This window comes from Macroventuria anomochaeta (genome assembly GCF_010093625.1).
Source record: "Macroventuria anomochaeta strain CBS 525.71 unplaced genomic scaffold BU25scaffold_30, whole genome shotgun sequence".
Classification (NCBI taxonomy): Eukaryota; Fungi; Ascomycota; class Dothideomycetes; order Pleosporales; family Didymellaceae; genus Macroventuria; species Macroventuria anomochaeta.
In genome coordinates, this window is record NW_022985391.1 from 310463 (window position 1) to 325816 (window position 15354).

The 15354-nt window shown below is 53.2% G+C and overlaps 7 protein-coding genes across 7 annotated transcripts; 2 read left to right on the forward strand and 5 right to left on the reverse strand.

Annotated features, from left to right (window-relative positions):
• Positions 1-533: 533 nt before the first annotated feature.
• Positions 534-3735, reverse strand: BU25DRAFT_155765 (uncharacterized protein). The gene has a single exon (XM_033700668.1). It carries the CDS (start codon positions 3518-3520, stop codon positions 893-895), a length of 2628 nt encoding a protein of 875 aa, XP_033558772.1. The 5' UTR covers positions 3521-3735; the 3' UTR covers positions 534-892.
• A 1692-nt stretch (positions 3736-5427) lies between these two features.
• On the forward strand, positions 5428-6978 carry BU25DRAFT_155768 (uncharacterized protein). Its single transcript, XM_033700669.1, has one exon. It carries the CDS (start codon positions 5773-5775, stop codon positions 6826-6828), a length of 1056 nt encoding a protein of 351 aa, XP_033558773.1. The 5' UTR covers positions 5428-5772; the 3' UTR covers positions 6829-6978.
• Positions 6979-7276: 298 nt separating this feature from the next.
• On the reverse strand, positions 7277-7853 carry BU25DRAFT_461102 (uncharacterized protein; the record flags this gene model as incomplete). Its single annotated transcript, XM_033710410.1, has 3 exons — positions 7277-7532; positions 7602-7750; positions 7809-7853. The coding sequence occupies 3 exons, from the start codon at positions 7851-7853 to the stop codon at positions 7277-7279; spliced, it is 450 nt and encodes a 149-aa protein (XP_033558774.1).
• Positions 7854-8735: 882 nt separating this feature from the next.
• BU25DRAFT_155828 (uncharacterized protein) lies at positions 8736-10280 on the reverse strand. The gene has a single exon (XM_033700670.1). It carries the CDS (start codon positions 10062-10064, stop codon positions 8907-8909), a length of 1158 nt encoding a protein of 385 aa, XP_033558775.1. The 5' UTR covers positions 10065-10280; the 3' UTR covers positions 8736-8906.
• Positions 10281-11289: 1009 nt separating this feature from the next.
• BU25DRAFT_461104 (uncharacterized protein) lies at positions 11290-11610 on the reverse strand (the record flags this gene model as incomplete). The annotated part of the gene is made up of 1 exon (XM_033710411.1): positions 11290-11610. The coding sequence occupies one exon, from the start codon at positions 11608-11610 to the stop codon at positions 11290-11292; it is 321 nt and encodes a 106-aa protein (XP_033558776.1).
• A 247-nt stretch (positions 11611-11857) lies between these two features.
• On the reverse strand, positions 11858-13972 carry BU25DRAFT_424036 (kinase-like protein; the record flags this gene model as incomplete). Its single annotated transcript, XM_033708250.1, has 3 exons — positions 11858-12860; positions 12911-12982; positions 13029-13972. The coding sequence occupies 3 exons, from the start codon at positions 13970-13972 to the stop codon at positions 11858-11860; spliced, it is 2019 nt and encodes a 672-aa protein (XP_033558777.1).
• A 370-nt stretch (positions 13973-14342) lies between these two features.
• Positions 14343-15307, forward strand: BU25DRAFT_413483 (pre-rRNA-processing protein-like protein TSR2). Its single transcript, XM_033707046.1, has 2 exons — positions 14343-14467; positions 14517-15307. The coding sequence occupies exons 1-2, from the start codon at positions 14434-14436 to the stop codon at positions 15059-15061; spliced, it is 579 nt and encodes a 192-aa protein (XP_033558778.1). The 5' UTR covers positions 14343-14433; the 3' UTR covers positions 15062-15307.
• The last annotated feature ends 47 nt before the right edge of the window (positions 15308-15354 follow it).

The following is a 15354-nucleotide window of genomic DNA, read 5'->3' on the forward strand; positions in this document are numbered from 1 at the left end:
TGGGACGGGATTGGCTCGACGAGTCTACGATTCTGCGAGGCTGCACGTCACAAAGAGCAGCACAACAAAGCCCTTGAGGCCAATGTAGGTAACCGTTATGGAAAAAGACGAGCAGAAGATAAGAGTGATGGAGAGACGAAGACACAAGCCTCACACGATGTCAGCGCTTCTAACACAGCTCCCGACGCCTCTCGTTTCTTCGATGATGCGAAGTGGATGCCGTCCGGGAAGAGCTAGTCCGCTTGGTCTGTGCACACACGGTCGGCACAACCCATGCGCCGCTTCTCTCGAACATCTGCATGCTCCATCATATCGGCCCCATATCGAAGCATATCAGGCTCGTCCGCGGACGAGTTTGTTCAGGTAGCAAGCAACTGTCAAACGTCACCATCACTCAGAGATCTGGCAGCATCCATAGGCAAACCAGACACGATGCTCGATCACTGTCATCAAGACTACAGCATCAAAAACCTAGCATGTATCGTCGTTGATTCTGTGAGTTGCCTAAGCATGGCACGACAAAAGAAGCATGGGTCATTATTGGGGTTTGGAGTTGAAACACTTCCATTCTAACGTATGAGATCCAACATGAATATTTGCAATACCTTGGAAACCTCTCTCGTTCTTGCCATTACCACTTAGAGCTTTCTGCCTGTCTTCCTTGTCTTTCAGTCTTGACCTTCCGTGGCTGTAATTCATCTGAGTTTCGTAAGAAGAACAAAACTCTCGAGTCCGCAAGCCTTCTCCGACCGACTCGCACGGTCTTGCTGTGATCTCCGTCCCGCTTCTGATTGGTGGATCCCGAACTCTCTCGGTAACTCCATGTTGTGTGAATACAGCCAAGAGGACAGTCATGACTTCGTCGTACGACAACATACTTTCAGGGCGAATATTACTTCCGTCTCTCAACCACATCCTTATCCTCCCCACTCCTCCCCGTCGCAGTCGCCTCATCCTTCTCCGCAGGCGTAATATCAATCAACGGCATACTCCCTTCCACCTCTCTGTTCGTCGAATTCGCCTTCGAGGGAACCTTACTCCCAACACTGGACAAATGCCCCGCAGTCTGCTTCGTCCAAAGCTCATTATACTTCCCGCTCTTCTCCAGCAACTCCTGATGCGTGCCCCTCTCCACAATCGCGCCCTTCTCGATAACGAGAATCTGGTCCGCGTCGACGATAGTGCTGAGGCGATGCGCGATGACGAATGTAGTGCGTCCTTTGCTCAGCTTGCGGAAGGCTTCTTGGATGAGTGCTTCGATGCCAGAGTCGATTGCCGATGTGGCTTCGTCAAGGAGAACGATCTTGGGGTTCTTGAGTAGCACGCGCGCAATGGCGATGCGTTGGAGTTGGCCACCTGAGAGGCGGACGCCGCGCTCGCCAACTTTGGAGTTGTAGCCGTCGGGGAAGCCGACGATGTCGTCGTGGATCGCGGCTGCGCGGCATGCATCCTCGATTTCGGCGTCTGTAGCTTCGAGACGGGCGTAGCGCACGTTTTGGCGGATGGTCTGGTTGAAGAGGACCGGGTCTTGGGGAACAAGACCAAGTGCATCGCGAAGACTGGATTGGGTGACTGAGCGCAGGTCTTGGCCATCAATCATGATGGACCCGCTGGTGACATCGTAGAAGCGGAACAGCAGCTTTAGCATCGTCGACTTGCCGCCACCTGTTTCGCCGACAAAAGCGATTGTCTGTCCACCCTCCGCGTGTAGATCGACTCCTCTAATGATGGGTTTGCGCTCATCGTATGCGAACTCCACACCCGTAAACTCCACCACACCAGTGTCGACGACAAGGTCCCTTGCGCCGTCGTTGTCAGCAACAGAAGGCTTGGTTTTGAGCATCTGAAGCAATCGTTCCGCGTCAATGAGGGAGCTGGAGATGTGCCTGTAGCTGTACGATAAAACGTACAGGGGGCTCGTCATCGTGTGCCAGTACATGATCAGCGTAACGAGATCGCCGACTTGCTTGCGTCCACTGACAATCTGTGTCATACCAAAGACGCAGCAAGCCGCAAATCCGAAAGTGGTCAGCATATTTTGCGCGGCGTGACCGCCCATAGACCGGAAGTAGTAGGCGTATTGCGCCCTGATTGTGTTCATGATGTTGGATGCGTATCGCGAATGTTCGTAATTGAGACGATTGAAGTATGCGACCGTCTGCCAGTTGTGCACTGTTTCGTTAACAGTCGAACTTTCCGTGCGCTGCTTCTCCACATAGTCTCTCCGCTTTGGCTGCGAGAGGGTGGTGAAATACCAGCCAATGCAGGTGTACGCGAACCCCATGAACAGAATAATGAAGGCCATGTATGCATCGAACAGATGCGTGACGTACCACATGGCAACAACCAGATCCAGGAGGATAGGCGAAATGTCGAAGAGTACCATCTCAACAAGGGAGTTGAGTGACGACGCTTGCTCAACAGCTTTCAGAACTTCGCCAGAGTCCTTCGATGTATGGAAGTCCATAGAAAGACTCAAGACGTGCTCGTAGGCTAACAGCGTGATTCGTCGGTAGGCTGAGTTCGAGATGATCATGCTAGCAATGCCGTCAATGAAGCCAAGACCTGCATAGCTACCAATCCACTGGAACAGAACCCATAGACCGACGTCCTTCCAAGGCATGACGCCTGTGTTATGGCTTAGCTTGTTCGTGATGATACCAAGCTGACGGGGCGTGAGCAAGTTGAGGGCGCGTTCAGAAAGCATATGAACGAGACGGACTCCCAAAGCTCCCATGACCATCCAGTCGTCGCGCGGAAACAAGTATGGTAGAAATACAGCGAACGACTTGAGGTAGCCAAACCAGCCGCCTTCTTCCTCCAGACGCTTGGCCTGTTGCTCTTTGAGTTCTTTGTCTTTGTCTTTGGGGGCTTCTCCCTCATCATCAGAGGTATTCTGCTCGATGCTACCGTATCCTGCGTTGCCGTTCTGGGTCGCGGCGCCATTGGCTGGCTTTGGTATTAGCGATTGGCTCTCCTCATCGGTGCTCTTCTCCGCATGCTTCGTGGCTGTGATGACAAAGCTGTCAACCAGCAGGATCAGGGAAGTGATAACTCTGATGCAACCGAGAACAAAAGGCGCATTACTCGATCGGTCCGCGTCAGGTATCGAGGCAGCGCTCATAAAGCATGTTGTCGTTTCGAACGAAAACTGGAGCACGAATGTGCCAAAGTAAGGATGCCACCTCAGAGATTTCGAAGTCCATAAAGAGTACGAGATGGGGCCCCATACCAGGATAGAGCCAAGACATCGGATCGCCGAAGGCTCTGGAGCTGTATATTGTGCATTTGCAAGTGATCGGCTGAAGTAATAGAGCACTTCCGTTATGTATGAGAGCAGTATGACGACTGTGGTCGCAAATACGCCTCTTCTCCGTCGGTGTGACACTGGTATCGGTTTCTGCAGTATACATAGACTGAACGCTGTTGCGCCCAGGAAGAAGAACCCAACAGTAGGAGCATGCATGTAGTCGAGAATCGCCATCGCTGGGTACAGCGATGAGGGTGGCGGAGAGTCCATGATTGTCGAGTTATTTATGTTTGATCCGAGATGGAAAGAGTGTAAGTCGAAGGCCCCGAATTTATATGTTGATGGAACTGTCGCTGCGCGAGAGAAGGGCGGGCGTCAGGCCAAGACCCAAAGCCGTCAACTGCGAGAGCAAGTAGAGGCCGACACTTATGTATGGCAAGCCCAGACCCGTGTCAAGTTTAGCTGAGAGTATGCAGGGGGTTCTGTGATGGTAGGTGCCTTAGGCGCCGAGATCGCGATGGGATGTCTAATTCCAGGGCCTGACGATGCAGGGTGTTCAGCACCGCCACAGAGTCTGTTGTCTCCGCAAAAAGTCGGTTGATGCAGCCAACTGCGACAGAACTCAACCAACAAGAGTGCATCGACAGTAAATGTGTGGTTTTAAGTAGGAAGAGAACCTGAAAGATAAAAATACGATGATTACGTGTTGGCGTTGCTGCCTGAACGTATGACAGTTGAGTTTTTTGTACGCGCAGCGGTTTGCGATTGAGGGTTCGCTGCGGACGAAAAGACCGACAACAGCTGCGGTGAACGGGGGCAACGAGCACCTCGATGATGCGACGCTACTGGCGCGCTTCTCTGCTGAAGAGTCTGCAAACCATCGCTAGCTGAAGGATGGTGCATACCCGTGTGGCTAGTGCTGCAGCCTTGCGGGGCTTCACCGCCTCGTGTCAGCTCTCGCGCAGCGTCATGAATCCCCCGCAATAAAGCTGCTGCGCTGCCCACCCTCAGCCTCATTCTCAGCACCATTTTCTGTGACGCACGTAACGGCTTACCTCGATGGATTCAACGGCCAAAAATATCGAGATGACTCTTACGCAGTATACGAGTCATTGTGGGTATCCTACGCAGTAGAAGAAGGGCGAAGTGTAAGACATGCAGAGCAAGACGTCGTTCTGCAAGTACCGGTGAAGGAAGAGGTGAGGGAAGAGGTGAGAGTAAGTGGGTCGCGATGTCATTGCCTGCGATGCTCGAGTAGAGTGCTCGGGTAGCTGCACTTTCCTGTAAGGCTGCTATTGTGCGCCGTGGGCCATACGGGGTATCGTGAACAGAAGGGCGGACGTCAACTCTCGAGATTTTATTTAGAAGGGCTGAGGGAAGATGAGTCGTACGAAGTGTTGCCTGTCCCTCTGAAGGGCGCCTGCCGTCTAGAATCGCTGAGAAGAGAGATCTCACGTGCTACGTGATCAGGCATTACGAGCAGGCACAAGGGCCATCACCAACCTCGCGGTGCTGCTGTATCGCCCACATACTCGAGCATTGTAACTGCCCATATCCTCGATGTAACTCTAGGTGTTCTTGTTGGATCGTATGTACCGCCCATGTCGTTGTGCAGGTGGCTGTTCGAGGCAGCAAGAAAGAAGGGACTCCACCGCGCATGAGAAGAGGTGAAGCTGCTTGTCTACGTGAAGAAGGCAACAGCGATGTACCAATCAAGGATGAGTGCGCGAGCGAGGTAGGTAACAACAAACGGCACCAAGACGTGCAAAGAATGAGCTATTGTTTGTTAATATTTATTGTGGTAGAGGACGCCCGCCATCTGTATCTTCATGTGGCGAATCGTTTCTGTGTTGTGCGCCTCGTCAATTCAATACGACTGGGGGTTCACAGGCGGCCTATGATATGTATTCGAAAGAGCAGACTGGCAGTGGCTTTGCGATCATTGAGCAAGCAACCGGGTAGATGGTTGCAAGCAGGAACCACCTTAGTTTTGTGTACAAGTTATGGTCCTCAACCAAGGATCGACTATACTGTATACCATGGCTAACATTCTATGACTCCACCACGCAATCCTGTCAGTGCCCGGGAACCTTCCTTAACCCTATGAGGTGGGTTGGATCTGCCGCCAAGGCGCATTAGGCTTAGTTCTTTCACAGCGATCTCCTTTACATACATAGTGGCTCAGACTCGTAGACAATACATCAGAACAATGCTTCCCAACTGTTCCCATTGACAAATCCTATGGTGGCATTTCTAACAATCAACACCGATTGTACTGAAGGGCTGAAGGCGCTATCAAAGATGGCTTCCGTACTCTGTACTGCGGATTGCTTACCAGCTCAAATGAAAAGGTGAGTGGAAGTCTATTCACACTTCACTTGACTGTTTGCACAATCCCCCGCCTTCACTTCCCTTCCAGCTCCCACCAGTGTGTATATATTTCATACTCATCACGATCACATCAACCTTACCCTCACCACCAGATTCCCAGACAGAAGAATCTCAACTATACCACGCTAACCATGCCGCGCGACAAAACCCCAATCCCAGGTCCTCACGACCCTGCAACACCGCGCACACCCGGCGCCAACACGAACAACACCACCGCCATGCACGTCCAGCGCAACACCCCCGTCCCCTCCACGCCCGGCGGTCACCACCGGCGCATATCTAGCATCCCACGGACGCCCGGCACCAGCGCCCGCACCTGCTCGTCGTCACCGAGCGTATTCACGCACGTCACAGTGCACACAGCCAAGTGTTCTGAATGCGACAAGCGCAACAAGGGCACGATGCTGCGGTGTCCGGGGTGCACGTTCCAGGTGTGCAAGCCGTGTCAGGAAAAGAGGGAGAAGGGCGGGAAGAGCTTGGCGCATGGGAATATGCTGAGTCCGCAGGTTGCGACGCCAGGGATGAGTGGGAGTGTGGTGAGAAGGAGGCCGGTTGGGACGGTGAGGAGTGTTGAGAAGGAGAAGAAGAATAAGGAGCAAGAGGAAAGGAAGGGCGGTGTTTGGAAGGGAGATGTGGTGGAGGAGAAGAGTGAGATCGAGGAGATGAAGGCGAGGAAGCGTATGGTGAAACCAGCACCCAAGCCCAAGGCGAAGGCGAAGAGCAGGGCGAGGGAAGTAACGCCATCGGACGACTCGTCAGACGATGATTTTGGAACGGATCCTGCATCACCTACCGCCAACAAGCGTCGCCGCACCGGCAACGCCCCGAAGCTTGATGCCACTCACGATATTTTCTCCCCGTTTCTCAGGTCGACCGAGAATCCCCAGGCTCCCGAAAAGCCTGATCTTGGCGACTCCAAGTTCAGTGAACGGCCTCTCAGCGATATGACCACAGATGAGATTCTGGTGCACTATGATGTCAATACTCCCATGAACCCATACAAATCCCACCTGCTCAGCCGTCACGAGCCTGTAGTCACCAACCCGGTCATTCAGATGCCAGAGATGGTGAAGCGAGGGTTTAAGCCGAGGCCGAGCGCTGGGGAGATCCAGAAGACTATCCAGGACAAGGTGAGGGAAAAGATGGGACTGCCCAAGTCGACAGCGGGGACAGATGGTAGTGGATGAGGATATGGCAAAGATAGATGGGTTCTGGAGGTTGTGCCAAGGTGGAAAGGGCGTTCGGTTGATGATTGTGCATTGTATATCCAATATTGTGGTTCCCGATCTTTCGGATTTCAGCCAGCGTCGTGTCCAACTTGGTGGCGACAGTGTACTGCGCGGTTCAACGGTCCTCTTGTCTCATCAATTTGTTGCCATCGAAGTGCCCTACTAACCCTAGATTCTATCAGCGTGAAGCAATGTGCAACTTCCTTGTTGGGAGAGACAGATGATCAGACAGAATTATCAATGTAGTATTGCACCTGATGGCGCGACTGACTCCTGCCCATGCGATGCTGCGACAAAGGGAAGTGATAGTGGAAAGACATTATGGGTATCTGAAAAGGTATAAGACAAGCAATGAAAAGGGCGCAACAAGCCGTTGCCTAACAGCGCAACGTTCGTCGCACTGGGCTTACTTGCCAAACTGGCGCGTGAGACCTCCTTGGACAGCCTTGACTGGCTCCTCGCCGTCCTCATCGCCGCCGAGCACGGTGTCGAGCCATGCTGCCTCGTCCATGTCGGCATCGGCGCGTGCAGAGGCGTCCTTCTTCAGGCCTCGTAGCGAGGGGAAGCGTTTGCTGAAGTGCTGCGCATAGTCGGTAGTCTCTGAGACTTGCGGTTGGTCTGAGTCGGGCTGCACCGTTGGTTGTACGACTGTGATGAGCTGGCTGCAAGGGATGAGCGTCATGACCCAGCTGGGAAGGAGCAGCGCAGCAGAGGGGACGCTACACACTCACCTGGACGTGTCGGCACAGATCTGCTCGAGCTCCTCACGCTCGCGACGAATCTCTTCAGGATTGGGCTGCGGTTGGTGTTGCGGGCGGGGGTCAAGCGTGCCGTATTGCGGCTGATAGTTGTCACCGAGGAGCTGCGATGCGTCTGACTGCTGCAAGGGCGCGTTAGCAGAGAGACAGAGCACGTATACGGACAGCGGTAGCACTCACGTCCTCGTCGGCGCGCCCGCCCAGGCACGATGAACAGATGCCCATGGAATGCGATTATAGAGGTCGTGATATCAAAAAATTGTGAAGAAGCGGGTAAGGCGTCGGCAATGCGGGTATCTCACTGGTATATGGCAGGGGTGATTGCGCGCGCGTCCATGAGAGGCATGCCGCGGCGCTCAGTCGGACGGTGGAGAGAGGCTGGCGCTGCTGCTGGTGACGAGCGCGGCTTGTCCGTGATGATCGGCGCTGGAAATCTCCGGCTGTCTTGGCGGGAAGGGGGAGGAAGGAGCCGCATCGTCATCCGTTCCTGACGCCTGACACTTTGACAACTCCACGCCCTTCTTTCGAGGCCGTCGACATCTGAAACATGTCCCTTAGCTCGCTCTTGCGCCATCCTCATTCCAGTCAACACCACGCTGGAAATACTGAGGGCAGCGCCCATCACCAATTGTGACAGGCAACTCTGCACCAATCACACCGTGCCTGGATGACCTCTTCGTTTGACTGCTATCAATTTCAAGCACATGACACCAATACGTCTTTCGTCGCGCCGTTCCTCTTGTCATCTTTTCTGTCTCTTGTTCTGACTACCGTGCAACACCGGGATGCGTTACTGGTATTTGAAACGCGTTCTCTCCCTGCACGTGTACTCGATGGCTCTAAATCTGGTTGATGGTGGGGTGCGAAATGCGTCAACGCGCCCCAAAGACATGGCTTGGCGGTCTCCTTGCCATTCCAATCCCCCATGAAGAACATGGGTTCTGCCAAGCCTCACGAGGCCATCGTGAATGGGGGCAAGCCACCAGCTTCGCGTCCCATTGAGCCAACATTCTCAACGAGACGTTCTACATAAGATCACCACGGCCCATCATGCTTCACGCCAAACTGATCCAGCCTGCAAACTTTGATCCGGATCAGTACGCCAGCGTTCCCTGCAAGGCACATTCTCGATATGGTAGTAATCTTGAATGGCTGGCCGAACGGCTAACGGGTTGGAGCTCCACTATACTCTCTTATAAGTGCACATGGCGGTAGACTTTGGCTTGTAATCCACCGAACCCTTCTCGGAACCACTTGAACATCTGGTCAGAGCAACTCTCACTCACTTGAGTGCTCGATCATGTTCCTCACTCGCTCAGTACTGGCTTCGACCACCCTTCTCTCCTTTTCTGCGACCACCGAAAGCTGGGTCCTGCATCGCAAGGCAGAGGAGCATGTTGAGGTGAAGAAGATCGTCGCCGACGAGGCACAGAACAGCTGATGGAAGAACATCCTTGAAAAGAGACAGGACCAGATCCTGGACTGCCCTAACGACCAGTTTGCAGCTTTGCTCAGCAACAACCCCGACAACAGCGTCGGAAGCTTCTGCAATGACTGGCTCAATCTCGCACCAGCGACCGTGGTCTCTGAGGTCACACTCACAGTGTAAGCATCTTCATCAGGGCTTGATGGCATTGTTGACCATTTGGCAGCACAATCACTACTAGTGCATCCGAGAATACTACTCAGACGACCAGTGAACGCGTCCTGACAAATACAACTGTCGTTGAAACGGCGACTTCCTGTCCCCACACCTACAGGCCGCTTCTCAACCAAAGGCGTTGGTAACTTCTCGACCGCATCTGGAACAGGTTTCATGAGCTCTACCGGTGCATCTGGTGTTATCCTACCGGCATCTGTCAACTCTACAGCAACAGGACCCATGACCGCGCCAACATTCACCGGAGATCGTTTTGGTTCCATCAGTCGCACAAGTACAGCAAACTCCACAGCCTCGAGTGGATGCGCGACACCCTCATCGAACCTGACTACCGCCGTCGAGACTCCTAGCGCCAACACAACTCTGGTGCTCACTGTGCCGCTGTCGATCGGCTCCACTTCTACAGTTAAGAACCGAGTAGTGAACTCGAGCCTAATCGTAGAATCTGCGCCTAGTTCTCCCGGTAATATCAAAATTGTGGTCGAGACACCCAGTGTCTCATTGAACTCTACTGCACCACCTGCATCGGCAACGATTTCCTTAGTGTCTCTAAACTCTATTGCGACGGGACTCACAACTGCATCAACAGAAACCGGAGACGGCACTGGTCGTTTCAGCTGCTCTTCTATCTCTGTGCTGCTTTCGACTGGCGCATCGGGCTCGTTCAATGCGACGAGCACCTCTCCGCCGTTCCCTACCGGCACCTCTACACTCTCTGTAGGACTATGAGCACCGACAACAGAGGCATGCCCCAGTCCGACCGAGTTCTCTTTCATCACAAGGGAGGTGACAATTACCACTTACACTGTTGAGACTGTTCCAATTGTCGCATCTACTTGCATCTTTTCCGACACAGCCCCAACTGGCCTCAACGGGACCTTCTCAGCGGGTGGTAACGCAACCTTGCCCACAGACGCCGCCGTCCTGCCCTCTGTTGTGGAAAGCCTCGCATCGGCGGTTGAGAGTCTGACCGCGACCGACGCAGCACATACCCCGTCTGACCCAGCCCCTGTCATATAGACATTTTGAGCGTTGTCTCGAGTGTCGTCTCTGAGGTCACAGCCTCAGCCACCTCCGCTGTAGACTCTGGAGCTGCGCCTACACCCCTCTCGCACTTCCGCCGCTTCTGGTACTCTTGCCACACAAGATCAGATCAACGCTGCATGCAATAACACCGAGAACCTTGTCCTCTCACCACAGTTGAATGTTCAGCCCAATGCTGACAGCCAAGGCTGGTTCGTTAGCCGGTTCGACCGTATAGTTCCCGTTACGTCGGCCGTCACAGCCAACGCCACTATTGCACGCTTCCGATCTGCATTCCCCGGCCACACTGTCGCTCTCTCCCAGCCCTTGACTCTCAGCCCAGGCACGCAGTACGAGCTCAGCGGCCTTACGAGACAGGCAAACACGAGGAGCGGATGCACTGTGCAATTCAGGATTGGCACTAGCCCGGTGTTCACTGCAAGCCCACAGACCGGTTGGGTCGAGCGCACTGAGCGATTCACTGCTGGTGCTGGAGCTGAGGGCGCGAGCCAAGACCTGACACTGGTTATGGGCTGTGATGACTTTGCCGGTGCGGCGGTCGGCGCTGATGCTGAAGGATACATAGTTGGCGAGGTTGGAGCTGCCAGCGTTACAGCTGAGCAGTTCAGGCAATAAAGGATTGTACGATTGATGAGAAGTAAAACGACCACGAGGAGGAGGAGGACTGAAATCTGGAACGGGATAGAAATTGGTTCGACGGAGAGGACGGCGTTCTGGTTTTTGCACAACAGTACACACTTGCTGCTGTTTGGGCTTCTCGGTACATTGTTAGTATAGTCTTGATCCCACGCTTTCTAGCATCTTACGATGGTTACGATATGGAAATGAAAATGAATGGATGCTTGGACAGAAATCGCTTTCCATTCCCCGCATTTTATCTCATTCTGGTGTAACAGCAGTCACGTTAGATTTCCGCGCGGAGCTCATTTCTAGCGTAGCAACATGTATGGAGTCCTATCACTCATATGCACCGACGCCTGCTTGATTGATTTCGGACGGGTATGTGCGGTTGAAGTAAAGGGGCTCTCCGATAAAGGTCTTTCGATGGCTCTCGAAGTAGTCCTGCTGGATCCAGGGGTCGGTAGGGTAATCATGACCAAGGGCTGGTGGCGTTTGCATGGACAATGCTGCGTGTATGACCCTCGTCGATGTCTTCATAGCAGAGGATGGATCCAGGGGTCGGTAGGGTAATCGTGGCCGAGGGCTGGTGGCGTTTGCATGGACGATGCTGCTTGTATGATCCTCGATGTCTTCATAGGAGAGTATGTTGATCTGCATAGTTAGCTTTAGAGTTGATATGCGAGTGCCGTTCTAGGCTTACCGTTAAATCAAGTCTTGCTCATCCTCAGTCGCGTGCTTCCGCTGAATGTGTTGTTTAAAATTATCCAATCGCGGCCACACCTTCTCATTGGCTTCGCAGTCATCAGCGGCGCATCGGTATGCCTCGCTTCTCAACCCGATCCTGTGTGCGCTTTTCTTGTGTCGGTCAAGATCGTTGGTTGTCACAAACCCTTTGCCGTTTCTCTTACAGTTCGGCACGTCGCAAATAAATGGGCCGAAGGGTTTCGGGTATTTCAGGATCAAACACCAGGGTGATGAAGGGGACACCACGCATGGGTCGACGTTCAAGTTGCAGCACAACCACAACGATGCGTGCCGTGTAAGAGTATGATTCCAGGTCTCCTTCTAACCGCAAACGCAAGCATATGTTGTCGTAATAAATGTCGCAAGCGGAATGAAGATACAAACTTTTCATGAGCTCTGCCCGAGAAAGTTGTGAGACTTCACTCAATCTTTCTTGGCTGGGTATATCGACTCTGTCCAGCAATTTCTTGACCCTCAAGTTGAAGTCTCTGAAGTCGTTGTTGTCGCCGAACGACACGTTGATGGAATCTCCTGGGTTGAAAACATTGTCACCACAGGGAATCAATCGAAGGTCTGTGTCATAAAACAGTTGTGCAAACCCGATATCTGTACCGAACATGTCGAACGAAGGCCGGCCAAGGGGTTCTCTCCAGAGCGGGCTATGAACTGCTCCGTTTGAACCGGTAGCCAGCAGTTTGCAGCAGCTGCCCATCCACAAAGGTCCTTCATGTCCATAGAACGATTGGTCTTGGCTGGCCTCGTCCAGTCTCTTGACTACCTGTGCCGCTGTCGGCCTCATGAGCCTGTCAGGCTCCAACAACAATGATTTAATGAAAGAGAGTAGCCACTGGAGTCCAGAAGGGGATGCATGTTTATGAGGCGTGGAGGAGTCGCTTAGCATAGTAAACCAGGCTTCTGTAGCAGCTGTGTTTTCTGCATAGCTATCACGCATGGTACCGTTCAAGAGCCAGAAGCGATTCAACTCTTGCAACTTGTAACCATGCAGTCGAGAGACGATGTCGAAGAGGATGCAGCCCATGCTCCAAATATCGCTCAAACGGCTCCTTGGAGCGTGTTCGAAAACCTCTGGTGCGGAGTACCGTCTCGTGAAATGTTTTGGAGGACCCATGGTAGTGGTAATGCCCGTGTCAGACGCATCGAGGCTGTGAGCGAAATGTCAGCACAGTCAGATTCAGCAGAATTGTAGACACACCAGAATCCAAAGTCAGTCAGCAAGACATTCGGGCCATGAATGAGAACATTGTTTGGCTTTAGGTCATCGTGTCTACATTCTGTCAGAGCTTTTCATAGTTCCGTTACGGATAACCCACCGTATGCCAAGTTTATGTAGGTATGCGAGCGCAGACGCGATACAACCAACAGCACCGCTTAATACACAAAGTTGATTTGAATCAAGATCCAGATCCAGGAATCTAGCCAGGTCCACGTCGGCCACAGGTGAGGACAGTATGTAGACTGAATCCATGCTTGTACACGAAGCCACCAGATCGACGCAATGCTGGTGTTGAACCTTCCGCATACCCGACACTTCACGTTCGAAGTTGAGCATAAGATCCCGTTGCATCTTGTACGTCCCTCGCCGTATCATACTCTTGCAGGCATATTCTTGTCCGTCAAGCTGTCTCTTGACGCGAAAGACTTCCCCAAATCCCCCTGCTCCGAGAAAATCCAGTTCTTGGTCCGTTTCCTGAAAACTTAGCTGCTCGAAATCTGTAATTGAGAGGTGACTGCCGTGTAACTCTGCTGGTATATCCATAGCCAGGCTTACTTCTTGGTGCCAAAGAAAGTTAGCAAGCTCCTGGTTCTTCAACCACTTGGAGGCCAATCGCTTAGGAAGTGGGAGCCAGAAGTCAGTAACGCCGGCTTCGAGAAGCACTTCGAAGAGATCAGGGCGATGAATAGCATGTAACAAAGTATGCAACTTTGAATCGCGATGCCCCGGTGTCTGGGGAGTTAGATTACCCACGCTGTTTGGGGTCGGTGCGATGTCACAGGCTAAGACCTGTGCATAGCCATCTCGAAAGGATATCGGATCGATCTGGTCCCTCTTGGGACTCTGAGTCCCTTCAGATGTTTTGAGGTTGGCCCATAGAGGTGTATAGTCCCGCGTGCTACTGCCATAACGTGGAAGGCCAAAGTCCGCGGAAGACATACCATCTAGATCGATATGGCGTGAGCGCTTTCGAGGCCGCGTATTCTCATCAGAGTGGCTGGTGATGCTCGGTACATCTGGATTGAGGTGGGAAGGAGCCATCGGTACCAGGCAGCATGCATGGTTCTATCAGGGTTCAGAGGATTCGAGCAGCCCAGAAGGCGAGGTCAAGAGTCTGTGAGAGAAAGGCTGAGGAGGCTCAGCGGTCCGCACTGAGCATCAGGATACGTTGGCTGCTCAGCCTTCTCCTGCATGCATGCCGAGCACATGCGCCACGCTCGACAGCTCGACCAGCCGCATTCTCGAGTTTCGCAACAACGAGCACTTGCCACACAGTTTTCCAGTCTCGCCTAACAATTGGCCTTGCGAAGAGCGCAATGATATGAGAGTTGTCCACTGTGAGATGATTGGGAAGTGCCCCGCGGAGGGCAAGTCGCGTCAGGGAGGTCATTAGCGCGTCACTTATCGATACGGAACCTTAGCCGCCCCCTCCATGAACTTTTGTGACGCAAGGCGTTCAGAAATTCTAAAAACACCAAACCTACCAAACCACACCGCACAAAATGTCTGCGCCCGCGACCACAACAGCGATACCCAGTGCGTCCATGCGGTCACACTCACAACCAAACTTCTAACCATCTACCAGCGGAACTGCAGGACAAATTCGACCTCGGAATCTGGCATTGCCTCTTCAACTGGCCCACGCTCACCGTCGCCGTAACAAACCAATGGGGCGGCCCCGACTCCTCAGACAAGCGGGACTGGCTGGCGGGCCAAATCAGCGAGCTCTTCACCAACGAGCCGCTCACGGACGCTGAAGACGTCGAGGTCATGCTCCTGCAAGTCCTCGAAGACGAGTTCGGATGCCGCGTCGAAGACGAGACCGAGATCGCCGTTGCGCGCGACATCATGGCTATCAGGAAGGAAGTTGGGGAGGGGAGGACGGGGACGATTGATAGTCTGCATGAGAAGTGGGAGAGCAGGAAGGGGAAGGAGGTTGCGACGGGGAACGTGCAGGTGTGTGAGGGGCATCAGGAGGATATGGATAGTGTGGACGAGGAGAGTGAGGATGAGGATGTCGATATGGATGAGGCGCCCGCGTTAGTGCCCGCGAGGCCGAGGGAGCCAAAGCCGGAGCCGGAGGTGGATGAGGATGGGTTTGAGAAGGTAGTGGGCAAGAAGAGGCGGTGAGGGGCTGCAAAGAGAGACCACAGGCACAGCAGGAAGGGAAGAGGGTAAGCGCTTATGAACAGGCTTCGTCGAGTGCATGGCTCTTGATAGAGTAAGTACCTCGACCAAAACTTGAGCAAGAGCAACGCCAGGTGAGCAGGAGCATGTCACAGGCCAGATGGAAAGGTTCAACTGTGAGAAGAGCAGGTCGTTCAGAGAGCGCAAAGTTCGTAATCTATCAAAAAAAAAGAAAAAGAAAAAGAGTGATTGTTGTGTCGTTTGTATGCGGTTGTTTGTGTAACATGTGAGCGTGC

Bases quoted from the DNA above. Each gene is read 5' to 3' on its own strand.
- BU25DRAFT_413483 (XM_033707046.1), top strand. From the start codon at position 14,434: ATGTCTGCGCCCGCGACCACAACAGCGATACCCA. The intron at 14,468-14,516 runs GTGCGTCCATGC...ACCATCTACCAG, and splicing joins GACCACAACAGCGATACCCA to CGGAACTGCAGGACAAATTC.
- BU25DRAFT_155765 (XM_033700668.1), bottom strand. From the start codon at position 3,520: ATGGACTCTCCGCCACCCTCATCGCTGTACCCAGCGATGGCGATTCTC.
- BU25DRAFT_155828 (XM_033700670.1), bottom strand. From the start codon at position 10,064: ATGAAAGAGAACTCGGTCGGACTGGGGCATGCCTCTGTTGTCGGTGCT.
- BU25DRAFT_155768 (XM_033700669.1), top strand. From the start codon at position 5,773: ATGCCGCGCGACAAAACCCCAATCCCAGGTCCTCACGACCCTGCAACA.